General features: G+C 48.0%; 1 protein-coding gene across 1 annotated transcript in view; it reads left to right on the forward strand.

The window, feature by feature from the left end:
* The window catches only part of GFPT2 (glutamine-fructose-6-phosphate transaminase 2), a 42231-nt gene extending 30125 nt beyond the window's left edge, over nucleotides 1–12106 (forward strand). Inside the window, exons 11-19 of the mRNA XM_032335268.1 lie at nucleotides 298–393; nucleotides 470–567; nucleotides 838–958; nucleotides 2892–3049; nucleotides 3211–3325; nucleotides 7054–7181; nucleotides 8658–8825; nucleotides 9747–9908; nucleotides 11231–12106. Of these exons, the coding sequence (XP_032191159.1) occupies nucleotides 298–393; nucleotides 470–567; nucleotides 838–958; nucleotides 2892–3049; nucleotides 3211–3325; nucleotides 7054–7181; nucleotides 8658–8825; nucleotides 9747–9908; nucleotides 11231–11275 (1091 nt within the window). The 3' untranslated portion in view covers nucleotides 11276–12106. The remainder of the gene's footprint in view (nucleotides 1–297; nucleotides 394–469; nucleotides 568–837; nucleotides 959–2891; nucleotides 3050–3210; nucleotides 3326–7053; nucleotides 7182–8657; nucleotides 8826–9746; nucleotides 9909–11230) is intronic.
* The last annotated feature ends 3119 nt before the right edge of the window (nucleotides 12107–15225 follow it).

The following is a 15225-nucleotide window of genomic DNA, read 5'->3' on the forward strand; positions in this document are numbered from 1 at the left end:
TTCCTTTCCTCTGGCCTTGCTAAGGGAAGCCACACATTTGCTGCTTATAGCCCTTGCTCCTTCCAGCTGCACGGTCCAATATGTCAACTCATGGTAGTCATCTCATCTGACCTGCTTCCCTCTCTCTTGTCACTGTGAGCATTAGGGGCCACAGTCCCTGGGAGGCCCCTGAGAATCTACAGTGACCTCCACATCTCCAAGTAACTGTTTAACGGCTTTGTACCCCAATTGCAAGTTAAGCAGTGGTCATGCAAGTTGCTTAAAACTGACCTGTTTTGCTGATGTCTATCTGACCAGGTAACTTCAGTGCGTTTATGCAGAAGGAGATCTTCGAACAGCCAGAGTCTGTTTTCAACACTATGAGAGGCCGGGTGAATTTTGAGACCAACACAGGTAATCCTTCGTCTGTGCCCTGGGCCAGGGCGCCTCCCTGGTCGGTCAGCATTAATGGTCTGTGTGTGCCCCTCAGTGCTCCTGGGTGGCTTGAAGGACCACTTGAAGGAAATTCGGCGATGCCGCCGGCTGATCGTGATTGGCTGTGGAACCAGTTACCACGCGGCTGTGGCTGTAAGTGCCTGGTGCTGGGTCCTTGATGGTGCTGGGGAGGGAGTGGTGGCTGAGGACAAGATGCGTCTTAGATGCTACGGTGTCCGACCTCCCAAATCTGGTGCCTGTGAACCAGCATGAGAGTTGGCACAAGAGCCTGTCTCCGGACCATCCCTGGAACTCCCTTGCCTTCTGAACCCAGCCACTTCATAAACTGTCCCCAGGAGCCCAGCTGCCTGTGTCTCTGTAGCATCTGTGACTGATTTTGGTCCCCATTCCTGTTGACTTCAGACACGGCAAGTTTTGGAGGAGCTGACAGAGCTCCCTGTGATGGTTGAACTTGCGAGCGATTTTCTGGACAGGAACACACCGGTGTTCAGGGATGACGTTTGCTTTTTCATCAGCCAGTCAGGTAAGGAAGATAGGTTTGGATTTAAGGGACCACTCAGCTAAGTGCTTAGGTGTGTGCAGGGTGGATTTAGAGAGGAGAAAGTTCTTCCAAATTCTGCTGGTTTGAGAGTCACTTCAAGGACTATGTGCGTGCTTTGCAGTTCCCTTGCTGCCCAGCAGGGGGAGGCAGAGGAGAGAGAGGGAGAGAGAGCGAGCGAGCGAGCTCAAGTGCTCAGGTGTAGGGCTCACTACATCTTAGCCAGGCTGGGCAGAGAGTCAGGGAGGTGATTCATAGCCATATGCCTGGACTCTCCACAACCTTTAGAAGGATTTTAAAAAACATTTTAATTATGGAAAATTCCAAATCTCTGTAAAAGTGGAGTTTCACGTAAGGAGTCGCCCGTCCTTGGCAATGATTAGCTCAGCAGAGCTGTGCCATCCAGATCCATATGAACCTGTCCCCTCCACGGGGTTATTTTGAAGTCAGTCCCAGACATCGCGTCGTTTCATAAATATCTCACGATGGATCTCTAAGTGGTAAAAGAAAAAAAAAAACCACATAACCAAAAACAAAACAAAACAAAAACAAAAAAACACATAACCACGATGTCATTATCACCATGAACATTAGCAGCATTGCCCTAATAGCCTGCTTTTGAACTCTGCCCCCAATTTGAATTTTTAAGGCCCTTTCCATTTCAATGACAAACTCAGAATAACAAATATGGGCACACCCACCATCTGGCTGCCAGGAGCTGCCCCATGACTTCAGATGCCAATGTTAGAGGCTCAGAATATTTCATGAATTGGGTGGGAGCTGTCAGCCAAAGAGAAGAGGCGGATTTAATGGAAAAGCAACGCGTGTCTACCCAGAAAGGATTTTGTTTCGTTTTGTTCTGCCCTTCTCATTAAATTAAAAAAAAAAAAAAACCAAAAAACAAACCGCTGGGGAGTGGGGTTGATGAAGAGAGAGCCATCAGGCTCCCTGCGTCATAACCCTGAGCCCTGGTGCTGAGGACGGGCAGTGCCCTAGCTGAAGACAAAAAGGAGATGGGGACACACATGGGTACAGCCGAAAAGCCGTAGCCACGTGGATGTCAATGGGTTTAATTTTATGATGACTGGATCATATTTCTTTTAGTTCAAGCTTTCAGGACTTAAAAATACAGGGTTCCTGGGCTGGCTTATTTGTGAACCTTTTTAAGTAGTTTTACTGTAAAGGTAATTTTGAATTCAAACTAGCAGGCTGCAAGAAGTGTTCTGCTTTAAAACAAGATCTATTTGAGGGGTGCCTGGTGGCTCAGCCATTAAGCGTCTGCCTTCAGCTCAGATCGTGATCTCAGGGTCCTGGGCTTGAGCCCTGCATCGGGCTCCCCACTCGGCAGGAAGCATGCTTCTCTCTTTCCCACTCCTCCTGCTTGTGTTCCCTCTGTGGCTGTCTCTCTGTCAAATAAATACATAAAATCTTAAAAAAAAAAAAAAAAAAACAAGTTGTATTTGAGAAATGCCATCCCGGGGCATGTGTGCATTTTAAATGTTAAATCTCAGCACGTTCTGAATAAGGCAGCTTAAAGTCCTAGCAAGGACACTGGGAGCCAGGTGCACACGGGTTGGCTCGTCTGTCACCTGAGGGAACAAGGCAGTACTGGTTCCCTCCATCTCTGAGGACCTTGTCCTCAAGGGGGACGATGACTCACGTGGGGCTGCCATGGGAGTTCAGTGAAACCATGACCGACGAGAATGTGCTTGCCACGTAAGGAGTAGCCAAATCTTGAATCCGAGAATCAACTGGAAAAATTGCCGAGTATGGATTTTCCTTTCTGAGAACGTGCCAGCTGTGCCTGGGCCCTGATCACGCATAAGAGTGAGAGTACATGAGTTGGGGGCCGGGGGCTTGAGCTGGCAGAGCCACGGTCCTGGGAACACATGGCTGAAAGGGGGGACCCATGTGGCAGGTGAGACTGCAGACACCCTCCTGGCATTGCGCTACTGTAAGGACCGCCGGGCCCTGACTGTGGGCGTCACCAACACAGTGGGTAGCTCCATCTCCCGAGAGACAGACTGCGGTGTCCATATCAACGCGGGGCCGGAGATCGGCGTGGCCAGTACCAAGGTCAGCACCTCCCACCTGTGCCCTGGGGGAAGGCCTCGGTCGGATGGGTGGTAGGGGGCAATGGTGTGTGGGGGTGGGGTGGGCTGTGATGTGCTTCTTCCCATGTGGTCCACAAGCACACGTTTACCCCTGCTCTGCCTAAGTCACCATTTTATCCACAGGCTTATACAAGTCAGTTCATCTCCCTGGTGATGTTCGGTTTGATGATGTCCGAAGACCGAATTTCACTGCAAAACAGAAGGCGAGAGATCATTTGTGGTTTACGGTCTTTACCTGGTATGTTCTAGAACTAAAGTTTTCTTATGACTGTCTCTCATTAACAGTGCTGTTAATCAGTTCTTCCTCCTGAAAACTTCCTGGTTACCACTAGATGCCTCCAGAAGCTCCCCCTGGGCGGAGATTAAAGTCCACACTGCCCACCAGGCTTTAGAATCCTGCACACTGGGCCCCTGACACCTCTGACCTCCACTCTACTTCCTCCCTCCCTCCCTGGGCTGCCTCATGGCCTTCTTTTTTATTTTTCTTAAGATTTTATTTATTTATTTGACACAGAGAAAAAGATCACAAGTAGGCGGAGAGAGACGGGGAGAAACAGGCTAGCCGCGGAGGAGAGAGCCCGTTGCAGGGCTTGATCCCAGGACCCTAAGATCATGACCTGAGCCCAAGGCAGAGGCTTAACCCTCTGAGCCACCTGGGCACCCCACCTCATGACCTTCTGATGTTCAGCAGTGCCAAGGTCTTTCCACCACAGGGCCTTTGTACTGGCCCTGTCCTCTACAGAAACCCTCTTCCTCTGGCTCTCCACACAGCTGATGGCTTCTCATCATTTGAGTCTGAGTTGAGATGTTTCCCCCCGGGACCCTTCCTGGCCATGCTACCTAATCCCCTGTCCCAGCTACAAAATGTTATCCCATTGCTTTTCTTTAGAGCACGTGGCATGATCTGAAATTACCTGTTCTCCCATGTACTAGCTTGTCTCCCAACTGATGTATCTGCCCTGCGAGTATACCACCCTATCCATCAGCATCACTGCTGGATGCCTGGTGTGCAGGCAGGACAGGTGCTCAGCAAATATCTGAGAAGGAACAAAGGACCTTGAGTCTTTTCCTTTCCCAGGTTATTCCTTCAGTCTCACCCAACTCCCCTCTTTTGCTAGGTCCCATCTGTTGTAGTCTGTGATATCCTGTGTCTATGACCCAGAATCTCAAACTCTTTGGGGAGAACATGGTTTCTGCAATCATTCACCACACAGGGATCAGGGCCCAGTGGAGTTTCCTGCCCCGTGTGCTATCTTGGGAGTGCCTTTCCTTCGGACACTTGTGCTCCAGGGATGCAGAAAGACCTAGTGTGTGTTCTTTGTGCAGCCCTGGGAGCGTGAAATGAAATAGACCTCACCCCCAGACAAGGAGAAGCCTAGACAGTCTGGTTATGAGGCTGGGAGGCAGTTCCTCCCAGAGACAGGGAAGGACTGGGTCCTTCCTGGGAGCCAGGGGCAAATCCCAGAAAGGGCGTTGAAGGAAAATCACCATCTAACCTTACAAAGCCCAAAGATTTGAATCTGGCCAACTCAACAGGCTGAAAATATGGATGAGAAAATTCTTCGCTTTAAGCCAGATACGAATATACTGTACTCGACCCTGAGTACTGTACTCGACCCTGAGTACTGAAGTCAGCAGTTCCCAAGATGTGGTCTGCAGTCCTAGTGCTAGTCTCACCATAAACACTATTTATAATAAAAATATTTATTATATTTATGTATATTATGTATGTTTATTATATTTATATTTATATAAATTTATATGTATGTTTATTATATTTATATAAATTTACGTTTGCCTTTTTTGCTGTGTGGACATTTGCAAAGACAGTGGTGGCCACCGTTGGCACCGTAGCACACCCCGCCATGCACCAAGCTTGGCTCACAAAGATGTCCTTCACGATGCAGAAAAATGCATTAATCTTAGTAAATTGCAAAATTTTATATGTTCTCTTCGACAAAATGGGAAATGTGCATAAAGCACCCTGGAGAGTGTGATGGTTGTTTCCAAGACAAGCACCCTGGGATTGTTAGAGTAGCAACTTGAGTATGTGACAGACGTTTTCTCAAAAAGGAGCAAAGTTAGCCTGACACTTCAAGAAGAAAAACTGACAGTATCTCTTGCCAGTGATAAACTTTAGGCTTTCTAGTGAAATTCAGTATCTGGGAAATCTTGTAGCTGGTGAGTGTGAACTTAACCCCTTCCCACCACTTAAAGGCATCTCTGATCAGGCCGTGGTGATTTGAACACATGTCATTTCTTAAAAAAACATTTTATGATGAAATGTGTCCATTTTTAGAAAATTTGCATAATGTAGTGAACCTACATTTTCCAAATGGCCAATGTGTGATGTTACAAAAGTACACATGTGTAAAACCTCCCTTTAGATAAGTGCAAGATAGACCGATATTTTATTTTTAAAGTTTTTTTTTATTTATTTGACAGAGAGAGAGAACCCAAGTAGGCAGAGAGGCAGGCAGAGAGAAAGGGAAGCAGGCACCCACTGAGCAGAGAGCACCATGTGGGGCTCGATCCCAGGACCCTGGGATTTAGATTTTTATTTATTTATTTATTTGACAGACAGAGATCACAAGTAGGCAGAGAGGCGGTAGAGAGAGAGGTGGGGAAGCAGGTTCCTCGCTGAGCAGAGAGCCGGATGTGGGGCTCGATGGCAGGACCCTGAGACCATGACCTGAGCCAAAGGCAGAGGCTTAACCCACTGAGCCACCCAGGGGCCCTAGACTGATATTTTAATGTCACAATGTAGGAAATGTTTATGGTTGTGATTTCAGAGTCTACATTGGCAACTACTCTTTTAAGAAATTACTGTTTCTTGGGGCACCTGGATGGCTCAGTGAGTAGAGCATGTGACTCATCTCAGTGACTCAAGTTCAAGCCCAAGTTGGGTGCAGAGATTACTTAAATAAATTAATTTAAAAGAAAAGACATTACCATTTCTTGAGTCTGATATAATATCAGAGAAACACATTCAGGATTATCTGAAAAGGCAATGTAAATGTTTCTTCCTTCTCCAACTATAAAACTCTGTGAGGTTGAATTTTCTTCCTATACTTCAACCAAAAGAGCATATCACAACAGGTTGAATGAGGGAAAAGATGTGAGGATCTAATGTCTTTATTACAGAGTCAGGCATTTAAAAAGATTTATAAAAATATAAACCAGTGGGGTGTCTGGGTGGCTCAGTGGGTTAAGCCTCTGCCTTTGGCTCAGGTCGTGATCTCAGGGTCCTGGGACCAAGCCCTGCATCGGGCTCTCTGCTCAGCAAGGAGCCGCCTTGCTTCTCTCTCTCTCTCTCTCCCTCTGCCTGCCTCTCTGCCTACTCTCTCTCTCTGTCAAATAAATAAATAAAATCTAAAAAAAAAAATTTAAAAAATATATAAACCAGCACCATTACTCTCATTAACTTTTAAAAGTGTATAATGGGGTTATTGTGATTTTTAAATGAATGAATAAAAATATCTTTAATTTTCTCAGTTTCTAATCTGGTAAGTACTGATAGAACCAACAGAAGCTGAGTGTCTTATGGATTCACAATCATTTTTAAGACTGCAAAGAGGTCTTGAGACCAAAAAGATTGGGAAACTTTGGTCCAACCTACACTGGTGTTGTCCCTAGCAGGTGGGCTGGGTGGGGGCATAGGACATTAATTGGGGGTGTCAGCCCTGAGCCTCAGTTGCCTAGCCTATAAAATGGAGCTAGAAATAACGCCTTCCTGATCACCTTACAAGCTTAAGAAAGTATGAACATAAACAAAATCCTGGCTAATCACCAAGTTATTTCCCATAATCTACATTTAAAATCCTTTGGAACTAATGTGAGGAAGCCAAGTGCATCAAGTGGTGGGAGTTCCTAAACTCTGTCTTACACGCCATGATTTTTCTGTGTGAATCTTGCTATGAAATCTGTATGACTGGCATCGCCTCTGCTGTATTTGTTGCGATTTAGGGCTGATCAAGGAAGTGCTGTCACTGGATGAGAAGATTCACGACCTGGCCCTGGAGCTGTACACACAGAGGTCACTCCTGGTCATGGGTCGGGGCTATAACTATGCCACGTGCCTGGAAGGAGCTTTGGTGAGCCTCCCCTGCCCCATCACCGCCCACCAGCCCCTGCATGAGGGCTCTCTGCAGAGTATCCCTGTTAGCCCTCAAACTTCCAAAGGGAGCTAGAGATCCTAACAGAATGAGCTTTGAAAACCAGCCTGCTTTTTTTTTTTTTTTAAATTGGTAACTGGGAGCCCAAGAGCTGATGGAGCTTGGGCAGGTGCCAGGATGGCGGGGCTACCGAGGGGTTGGGCGGTGCTGTCCAGGGGCTGAGTCTAGTCTCTGCTTGCTGCTCATGGATGGGAGTGCCCAACCAGAGTAGATGGGAGACAGCGTCACTCGTGAGAGGGCACTCGGGACCCAAGCCAAGGGCATCATCCCTGGCCCAGCTTGGTTCCCCTCCTCTTCCTAGGGAGCAAGTCCCTGATCCTTCCCCATCATCTGCATCTGAGAGTTTTACAAGCAGTAGGGGTGAGTGGGAGGCAAGGTGCATGAGCTGGAGTTGGCGCCAGTGGCAGTGAGCTCCAAATTCCACATGCTTCCTGGGCAGGCTCTGATCCCTGCCAAAGCAAGTAAAGGGCTGGGCATGCTGCTTCTGGGGTCAGTGGGGTGGGGGGGGGCCACAATAGGAGCAAGACCTGGGTGGAGTCTACTTGCCTCTCCCCCATGCCTCTGTCGCCCGGTGCAGGATAAGGGGGGTTCAGCTGCTGTGCCCCAGTGTCCTGGTAAAAGATGCATATTCAGCTGTATCTCCGGGTCAGTCTTCACGGGAAGAAAGAAGCTTTTACTCCGCGGTTGGGGCACATCAATGGCCCTTCTGTGGTCTCCTGGGGGCTGGCACTCCAGCTGTCTACAGCATTCCCATCCCCAGTGGAGCTATACTCCCAACATTGCCCCCCCACCAAAATAAATAGTTGTAGGGGAGTTGAGAAATGTTTCTTTTGACACTCACCCATTCAGTGACATAGGTTTAATGGTAACTGAATAGAAATGGATCTCCATAAACATCGGGGAAAATTCCAATAACAGTCCAGTGTGTGTGTGATTTTTCCTGGTAAGTTGAAAGAACGCTTTGGAAGTTATTAATGGTCTAGAATTGGGGGAAACAACCCATCAGATAATTGAAGGAAGGTATATCTAGACAGAATGCAATGTTGCCATTACAAATTGTGACTGTGGGGAGGCCATGGGGCCCGGACAGAGAGTGGAAGGGGAGAGCCAAATCGGCTCTTGAGCCAAATCTGACTTGTCTATCCAAGATGGTGGCTATGCTGGGGGTGGTCTGGGACATAGGCTGTGTGCTGGGCTCTGTGCATGCTGTGGCCCTAGGCCCCGAGGTGTTGGCCACTTCACCCATTCATCTGCCCTGCAGCCCTCAGCTCCCTGCCTTCTGGAGTCCTCCCTCCCCTAGCTCCCCTTCCTCTCCTCTGGCCATCTACTCCAGCCCTCCCCCCAACCCGCCCCATCTGCCCAGTGTCACACGGACCCCAACTTGTGTTTCCCCAGAAAATTAAGGAGATAACCTATATGCACTCGGAAGGCATCCTGGCTGGGGAGCTGAAGCACGGACCTCTGGCGCTGATCGATAAGCAGATGCCCGTCATCATGGTCATCATGAAGGACCCTTGCTTTGCCAAATGCCAGAACGCCCTGCAGCAGGTCACAGCCCGCCAGGTGAAGGGTCTCAGATGGGCTGGGGTCCCTTCTCTCCTGTCCTCTTCCATACACGGATTATAAGCGGGCCTGATGCTAAGCAGGCTTGACTACACTACCTCTCATGAGTGGAACACACATTCAGAAATGACTGTCCAGCCTGTGGCCATGAGCACGACGGCTCCTCAGGGACACCTTGTGACCCAGATTGGCCCAAGCTGTCCCGGAGCCCCAGTATGGAGCTGCCTGGAGGCGGGGGATACAGAGCTCCCCAGGGATTCATTCTGGGAGGGCTTGTGAAGGTACAGGGAGGTAAAATATCCAACAATACCCTTCAGCCAGCTGCCACCATGCCTGGCTCAGCAGAAGTTATAAAACAAGTAGCCAGACAGAAGTTATAAAACACAAACCGCTTTACTTCCTTGCTTAAAACCCTCCGGTGGCTTCCCATCAAACAAGAGCAACCAAAGCCTGCACCCCCTGGCCCCTTCCTTCTCTTTCGCCCTCATGCCAAGCTGATCTCTGCTTCCATGCCTTGGCGCTGGCTGTTCCTCCCCTGTGTCTTCTGATCATATTACCGTGTTTTGTTGCCTCTGCGGCGCTTATCTAGAATTCATCATTAGTTATTGATTGGCTGGTTTATGGTTTTTTCTCTACCCCTTGCCCTTGGCAAGGCACATGGAAGCCACTCAACAGGTGGGTGCTGAATGAATTCCACAGGCTGGCGATCACCCTACTGGGGAAGGGAGAGAAACTCACCCAACGGCTTCCAACACTCTGTCCTTTGAGCCAGCTGTGCGCATCACCTCCCCCATAACTGCAACAAAAGCAAGAGATCACTGTGATCGTGGCCATGAGGTTGATCTCAGAAACACGGCTGTAGGTGAGGGGTGATTCCTTCTGAGACCATCTGCGTGTTGTGATCCTACTTCTCGGCTGTAGGGTCGCCCGATTATCCTGTGCTCCAGAGACGACACTGAGAGTTCCAAGTTCGCGTACAAGACGATCGAACTGCCCCACACGGTCGACTGCCTCCAGGGTATCCTGAGTGTGATCCCGCTGCAGCTGCTGTCCTTTCATCTGGCTGTGCTCCGAGGCTATGATGTATGTCTGAAACTGCGCCGAGTGCCCCCCCCCAGGGGAAAAAACATAACCCCGGAGTTCTGATTCCATTCTTAAGTGCTTTTTTGGTGTAAATATTCATAGGAGAAATTTTTTCATTTAAAACAACTTTCTTTTTTTAAAGTAACTTAGACCCCCTGAAAACAAGTTGCAAGGTTGTGAAGGTTATAGTAGCCTATTTATATATTACCCAGAGGGTCAAGGTTAATTAGCAAGTTCAATAATTCATTCCAGTCTTTGCCTTGTGCATGTGAATTTTTGAACATTTTTTGAGATTATATTGAGAATGACATTTTACATCTTCCCTTTAAATATATTTACAAGTATATTCTTACGTCTTGCGCTTATTAAAGCAACATTTACAGTATTTCAAATATAATAACTTCCACAAGCAACATGTACAATATTCCAACAGTCTTGGGGCATGGACTGTAGCTATGATGACTTAGCCAGTCTTCTGTTACTTAAACTGTTGCTAATTTGGGGGGAAATGGCTACATAAATCACAACTGCAGTGAACATCTTTGCACATGTATCTTTCTCCCACATGTAAGACTTGTCTTCAGTCTAGCAAATGATTCAACATTTTGAGACTCCTAACATGTATTGTCAATTTATGTTCCAGAAAAGAGCCCATTTACCATCCTACCAACAAAAGTGTAAGAGAGCATACAACTCACTGTGTAAAGAAACAGAAGTTTTATTACAATTTTATTTTGAGAAGCTTTTAAAGATGCATAACCTTGCAAAAACAGCAACAACAATGTAACAGATACCTAATGGTATACAAATCCAGAACTGCCACTGGCTAACATTTTGTCATATTTACTTCTTTAAAAAAAAATATTGTGAGCAAAAGAAGACATTGTAGATAAAAACTGAAGCTTGCTTTATCAACCAACCCAGTCAGATTTTCTTCCCAACCCCCAACACGGACTAATAAGTCTCGTGAATTGAATGTGTGAGCCTTCCAAGAAAAGTGAATATTTGACAGGACACACTGAGCTCACTCGTTTTAATAGCACAAATCAGATCCTTTTAATGGTGGGAACGCAGCATGACATGAAGCAGGTGCCCACTATGTGTCTATTGAATGAACTCAACATTATGTAGTTGAGTGGCGTTTCTGGAATAAGGAACTGCTTCTGAGACTTCCAAGATGCAGGTCTCCAGGAACGAGTTCATGGCCAAAGATGATCAGAACACCCATCTCCTTGTGTTCGGATACTTGGATGATGGGCTTTGTGACACGGCACGTTGCTGAGCTCAATGGGGTCCTGAGCGGCTACTTTCTCTCGTTTTAGGTCGACTTCCCCAGAAATCTGGCCAAGTCTGTGACCGTGGAGTAGAGAACAAGAAAGAGCCTGAGGAGGCCGTTGCCACCTGTAGTGTGTGGTTCGAGGCCCATCCCAGGGAGGCCCAAGTGGGAAGAACAGCGGGCATTCTGTGTGTTCCAAGTAGAGCCCAGTAGAGCTTGACAGCTGCCACGTGCCTTGTACCCAAGTGCTTTGCTTACAGCAGATACTGTTTCTCTGTGTCCTGAACTTGCCAGAGGTTTATACATGGGAATCAGAGCAGACATTTCCACTACTGTGCAATAGAGACACAGCTCTCTTCAGAGTTAACTGTGAACCTTTTTTTTAACCAACACTAGTTAGTTTTAAAAGACAAAATATTTATAATGATTGTATAGCTTTTAAGTTATTTTTCTAGTATGTGGCTTTCAGAAGCCAAGGTAACTCCCGGACCATGTACCCACCAGCCTCCTGGCAGGGGGGCATTCATCTCAGATTTGAGCACAAGGCATTGCCCCTCTGGACTCCTTTCTCCTTTCCTGTCCTCTCTGGGCTGCCCCTGAATCCCGTCCCCTGACACCAGGGAAGCCTTCCCCCACCACCATCATTTTCCTGCGCCTCCTATAAAGCCCTTCAAAATTTCAATGTCCTTCCGATGGTTTGTTCGCCTATAAATCCCTCCCAGCTCTCCAACTTCGGTTCAACCTGATTGTGGTTCTTTTTAAGCCCAGGCAGCATTTTGGTCCCTGCTCCTACCTATAGTAAAATGCTTGAACTATCCCATGCAAGAGAGTAGTTTCAAGTGGGCGACCTTGCCCTCTATTTAAAAGCGTGCACAATCGAAATACTATGCAATTTTAAGACAATAAAGATAGTACAATTCTTTTTTGGCTTGTGGGTTTGGATTTCTGGTAATCTCATTCTTTTTTATGTACTCAGACGTTGAGGGCTCCTTAAAACAGGAAATCAGCAGGGTCCTATGGGAGTGAGCCCCATTTCTTGGTAGCCAATGGCATGGTGCGTGCACCTGTGATGGGCATCCTTTTAATGTGAACATGAGGATTAAAATCCTTTCCAGGGGCAACAAACTGTAGGATACTGGGGACTCTAGGTTGAGTCTGCTGAACGGCTGTTGGAGGGGGTTGGAGCACCTGATGCTGTTTAAGGTTGCCTGGAACCTGAAGGCAGCATGCAGGGGTGAAACTCTCAAGTCCACAATTTTTTTTTTTTTTTTAAGATTTTATTTGAGAGAGAGGTGGGGGGAGAGCAGGGGAGAGAGAGAGAAGCAGGCTCCCTGTTGAGCAGGGAGCCAGACGCAGGGCTCAATCCCTGGACTCCGGGTTCATGACCTGAGGCGAAGGCAGATGTTTAAATGACTGAGCCACCCAGGCGACACATAAATCTGTACTTTTTATTTCCATCATCACCAATTTTATTAATACAGTCAGGCAGGAAGATAAGGAGCCAGGGATAGAGTTCTGAAGGCTTGTGGGGTTGGCATTTAGGCTCCGGAAGAAAGTGGCTATCCCAGATGGCTTGAAATGTGTCTTCATGACCATTAACTGGAGTGACTCTAGGACACCATCAGACACTTGCAGTGCTCCCTAAAACTCACCCACCACCAGGTGCTCCCGGCAATGGTAGCCACTGGCAGAGGTTTCTTGCTGCCCTTCCAGAACCCCACTTCTGAAGGGCTGGCAGGATCCCAGGAGTGCCATGGAGGCATCCTCTGAGCCCCATCCTCCCCCTCTCCCCACAGAATTCACCAGGGTGTGAGTCAAGCTGGGAACCATGGCCTCATCCCTGACTCCCCCTCCTCCCTCACCCCCCCACATCCCACCTCTAAGACTGATCATTCTACAGCTTCAACGGACCTCTTTTCTTTACATCAAGTTTTTTAGTATAATTTACATACATCAAAGGTCACCCTTTTTTTAGATGCCCACTTCTGAAATTGGATAAATATACAGTGATATGCTCACCATTGTAATTAAAATATAGAGTATACCCTTCAACCCCCCAAATTCCCTCCTGGCCCCCACTGATCATCCCTGCCCACCCCCCCCCACCTTGATCTTTGGCAACCACTGAACTAATTTTGCCTTTTCCAGAATGTTCTATAAACAGAATCATAGAGGTTGTAGCCTTGTTGGCTTCTTCCACTTAGCATGAGGTTTTAGGGGCACTTTTACAGGCTGTGCATCTGTCAGGTAGTATTCCTCTGTAGGGATGCACCATAGTTTGCTTACCCAACGGGCTACATATGGGCTTTGGTTGTTTCTAATCTTTGACCGTTTGGAATAAAGCTGCTATATTTATGTCCGGTTCTTTGTGTGGACATGTTTTTATATCTCTCAGATACATATCTGGGAACAGGGCTGCTGGCTGGTATGACAGAAGTATGTCTGAGGTTACCAGAAATTGCCAAACTGTTTTACAAAGTGGGCATGCCCACTCCACTTTCCCACCAGCCGCGGATGAGAGTTCCAATGGCTCCACATGGTCAGCACCGATGTTCTCTTTTTTACTGCAGCCATCCTGGTGGCTGTGTAGTGGCAGCTGTGCCTCTTCATGTCCCTCAAGTCTTGAAACAGTTTCAAATCAGTTCCTTCTTCTTGACACCTGCCCCAGACCAGGACTCAGCTTCTCTTAGAAGGGCCTTTGCAGTACCTCCCTCACTGGTCTTGTGGACACAAGCCCCCCATCCCCGAAACTCCATGGGCTCTAGTGATCTTTCCAAAATAAATACCTAAGCACATCGTTCACTTCCTTTCTTAACACCCCTCAGCAGCCACCTTTTCCCTCAACAGACGGGACCCCTACGCCGTAATGCCCCAAGGGCCAGCAGGTAAGGGCTAATAAAGTCATGGCCAGAGATGTGTTGTAAGGAGTGGTAGGGACTCTGGTGAGCTAGGGGCCTCCCTTCAAGGGGCAGCTGCCACTCAGTTCCAGCCAGCTACTGCCTTCTGCGAATGCAGGTCCCATGGTGGCAGAGCTGCTAACCAAGAGAAACCAGCAATTGAGATTTTTCAAGTGAAAGCTCCCAATTTTCAAATGTTGGCAACCAAGCCAATTCGAAGACAAACAAAACTGGGTTAAACAAGGCATACTGGTGAATTGAAGCGAGCCCATGGATCTCCAGTCTATAGTGCCCGTCCAGCTCAAGGCCCTACTAACCCACCAGTCCACCTCTCCCATCTCCAGCAAGACCAGGTGACCTTGGATTTCCTGAACACAGCACGCAGGTGCTTACTTCTGAATCTTTGGGTCCTAGTGTCCTTTCCTCCTAAACCACATTCCTGCTAGCTTTCCAGCCTCAGTTGGGGATTCCGCCTATCCAGGAGGACTACCTCAACTCTTTCTCCACACCCAGCAGGCTAGGTCAGCTGCCAGTCCTGCTCATGTGTGCCACACCCTCCCCACCACTCATCTCACGTGGCCTCCGCCAAAATAATGTACATTTTTCCAAGCATGGACTAGACCCTTCCCACCTCATCACCTCAGCTCTATGTCCATTAATGTTCTCTGTATTTCATAAACCAAAAAAGGGGAATTTAAGAGGACGCACCCACGAGTGCCCCTTAGTGAAATGAGAGCTCTGACAGCCAGGCTTTACTAGCCTCCCATAATCCTTGATTATGGCAATTTTTGGCTCCCTGTTTTCTCTTGTGCACCTGGGGCAGGTGGTCAGCGAGGCTGATGTAAGGACCAAGGTGGCCCCCCCCTTAATTCAGATCACACTCAGGAGCTACAATTTCAAGCAAGGATGGGCCACAGTCTGTTTCAGAAAACTCCCCAAGGTAGGGGGTGGCCTAAGGGAGGACCCCATGGAAGGATCGGGTCTTCGATGGTACTCCTCTTCTGAGGCCTTGGTGCCCTCAGCCTGACCCTGCGTCGCAGGCCTGCCATCCTCCCCAAATTCTGCCACTACCCTCCATGCCCCCAAGCCCCTTGGCCTCCGCCCCGCAGAGCCCTGCTTCTTCCTCCCAATTTGTCCCCTGCCC

This window comes from Mustela erminea, chromosome 3, assembly GCF_009829155.1.
Source record: "Mustela erminea isolate mMusErm1 chromosome 3, mMusErm1.Pri, whole genome shotgun sequence".
Lineage (NCBI taxonomy): Eukaryota > Metazoa > Chordata > Mammalia > Carnivora > Mustelidae > Mustela > Mustela erminea.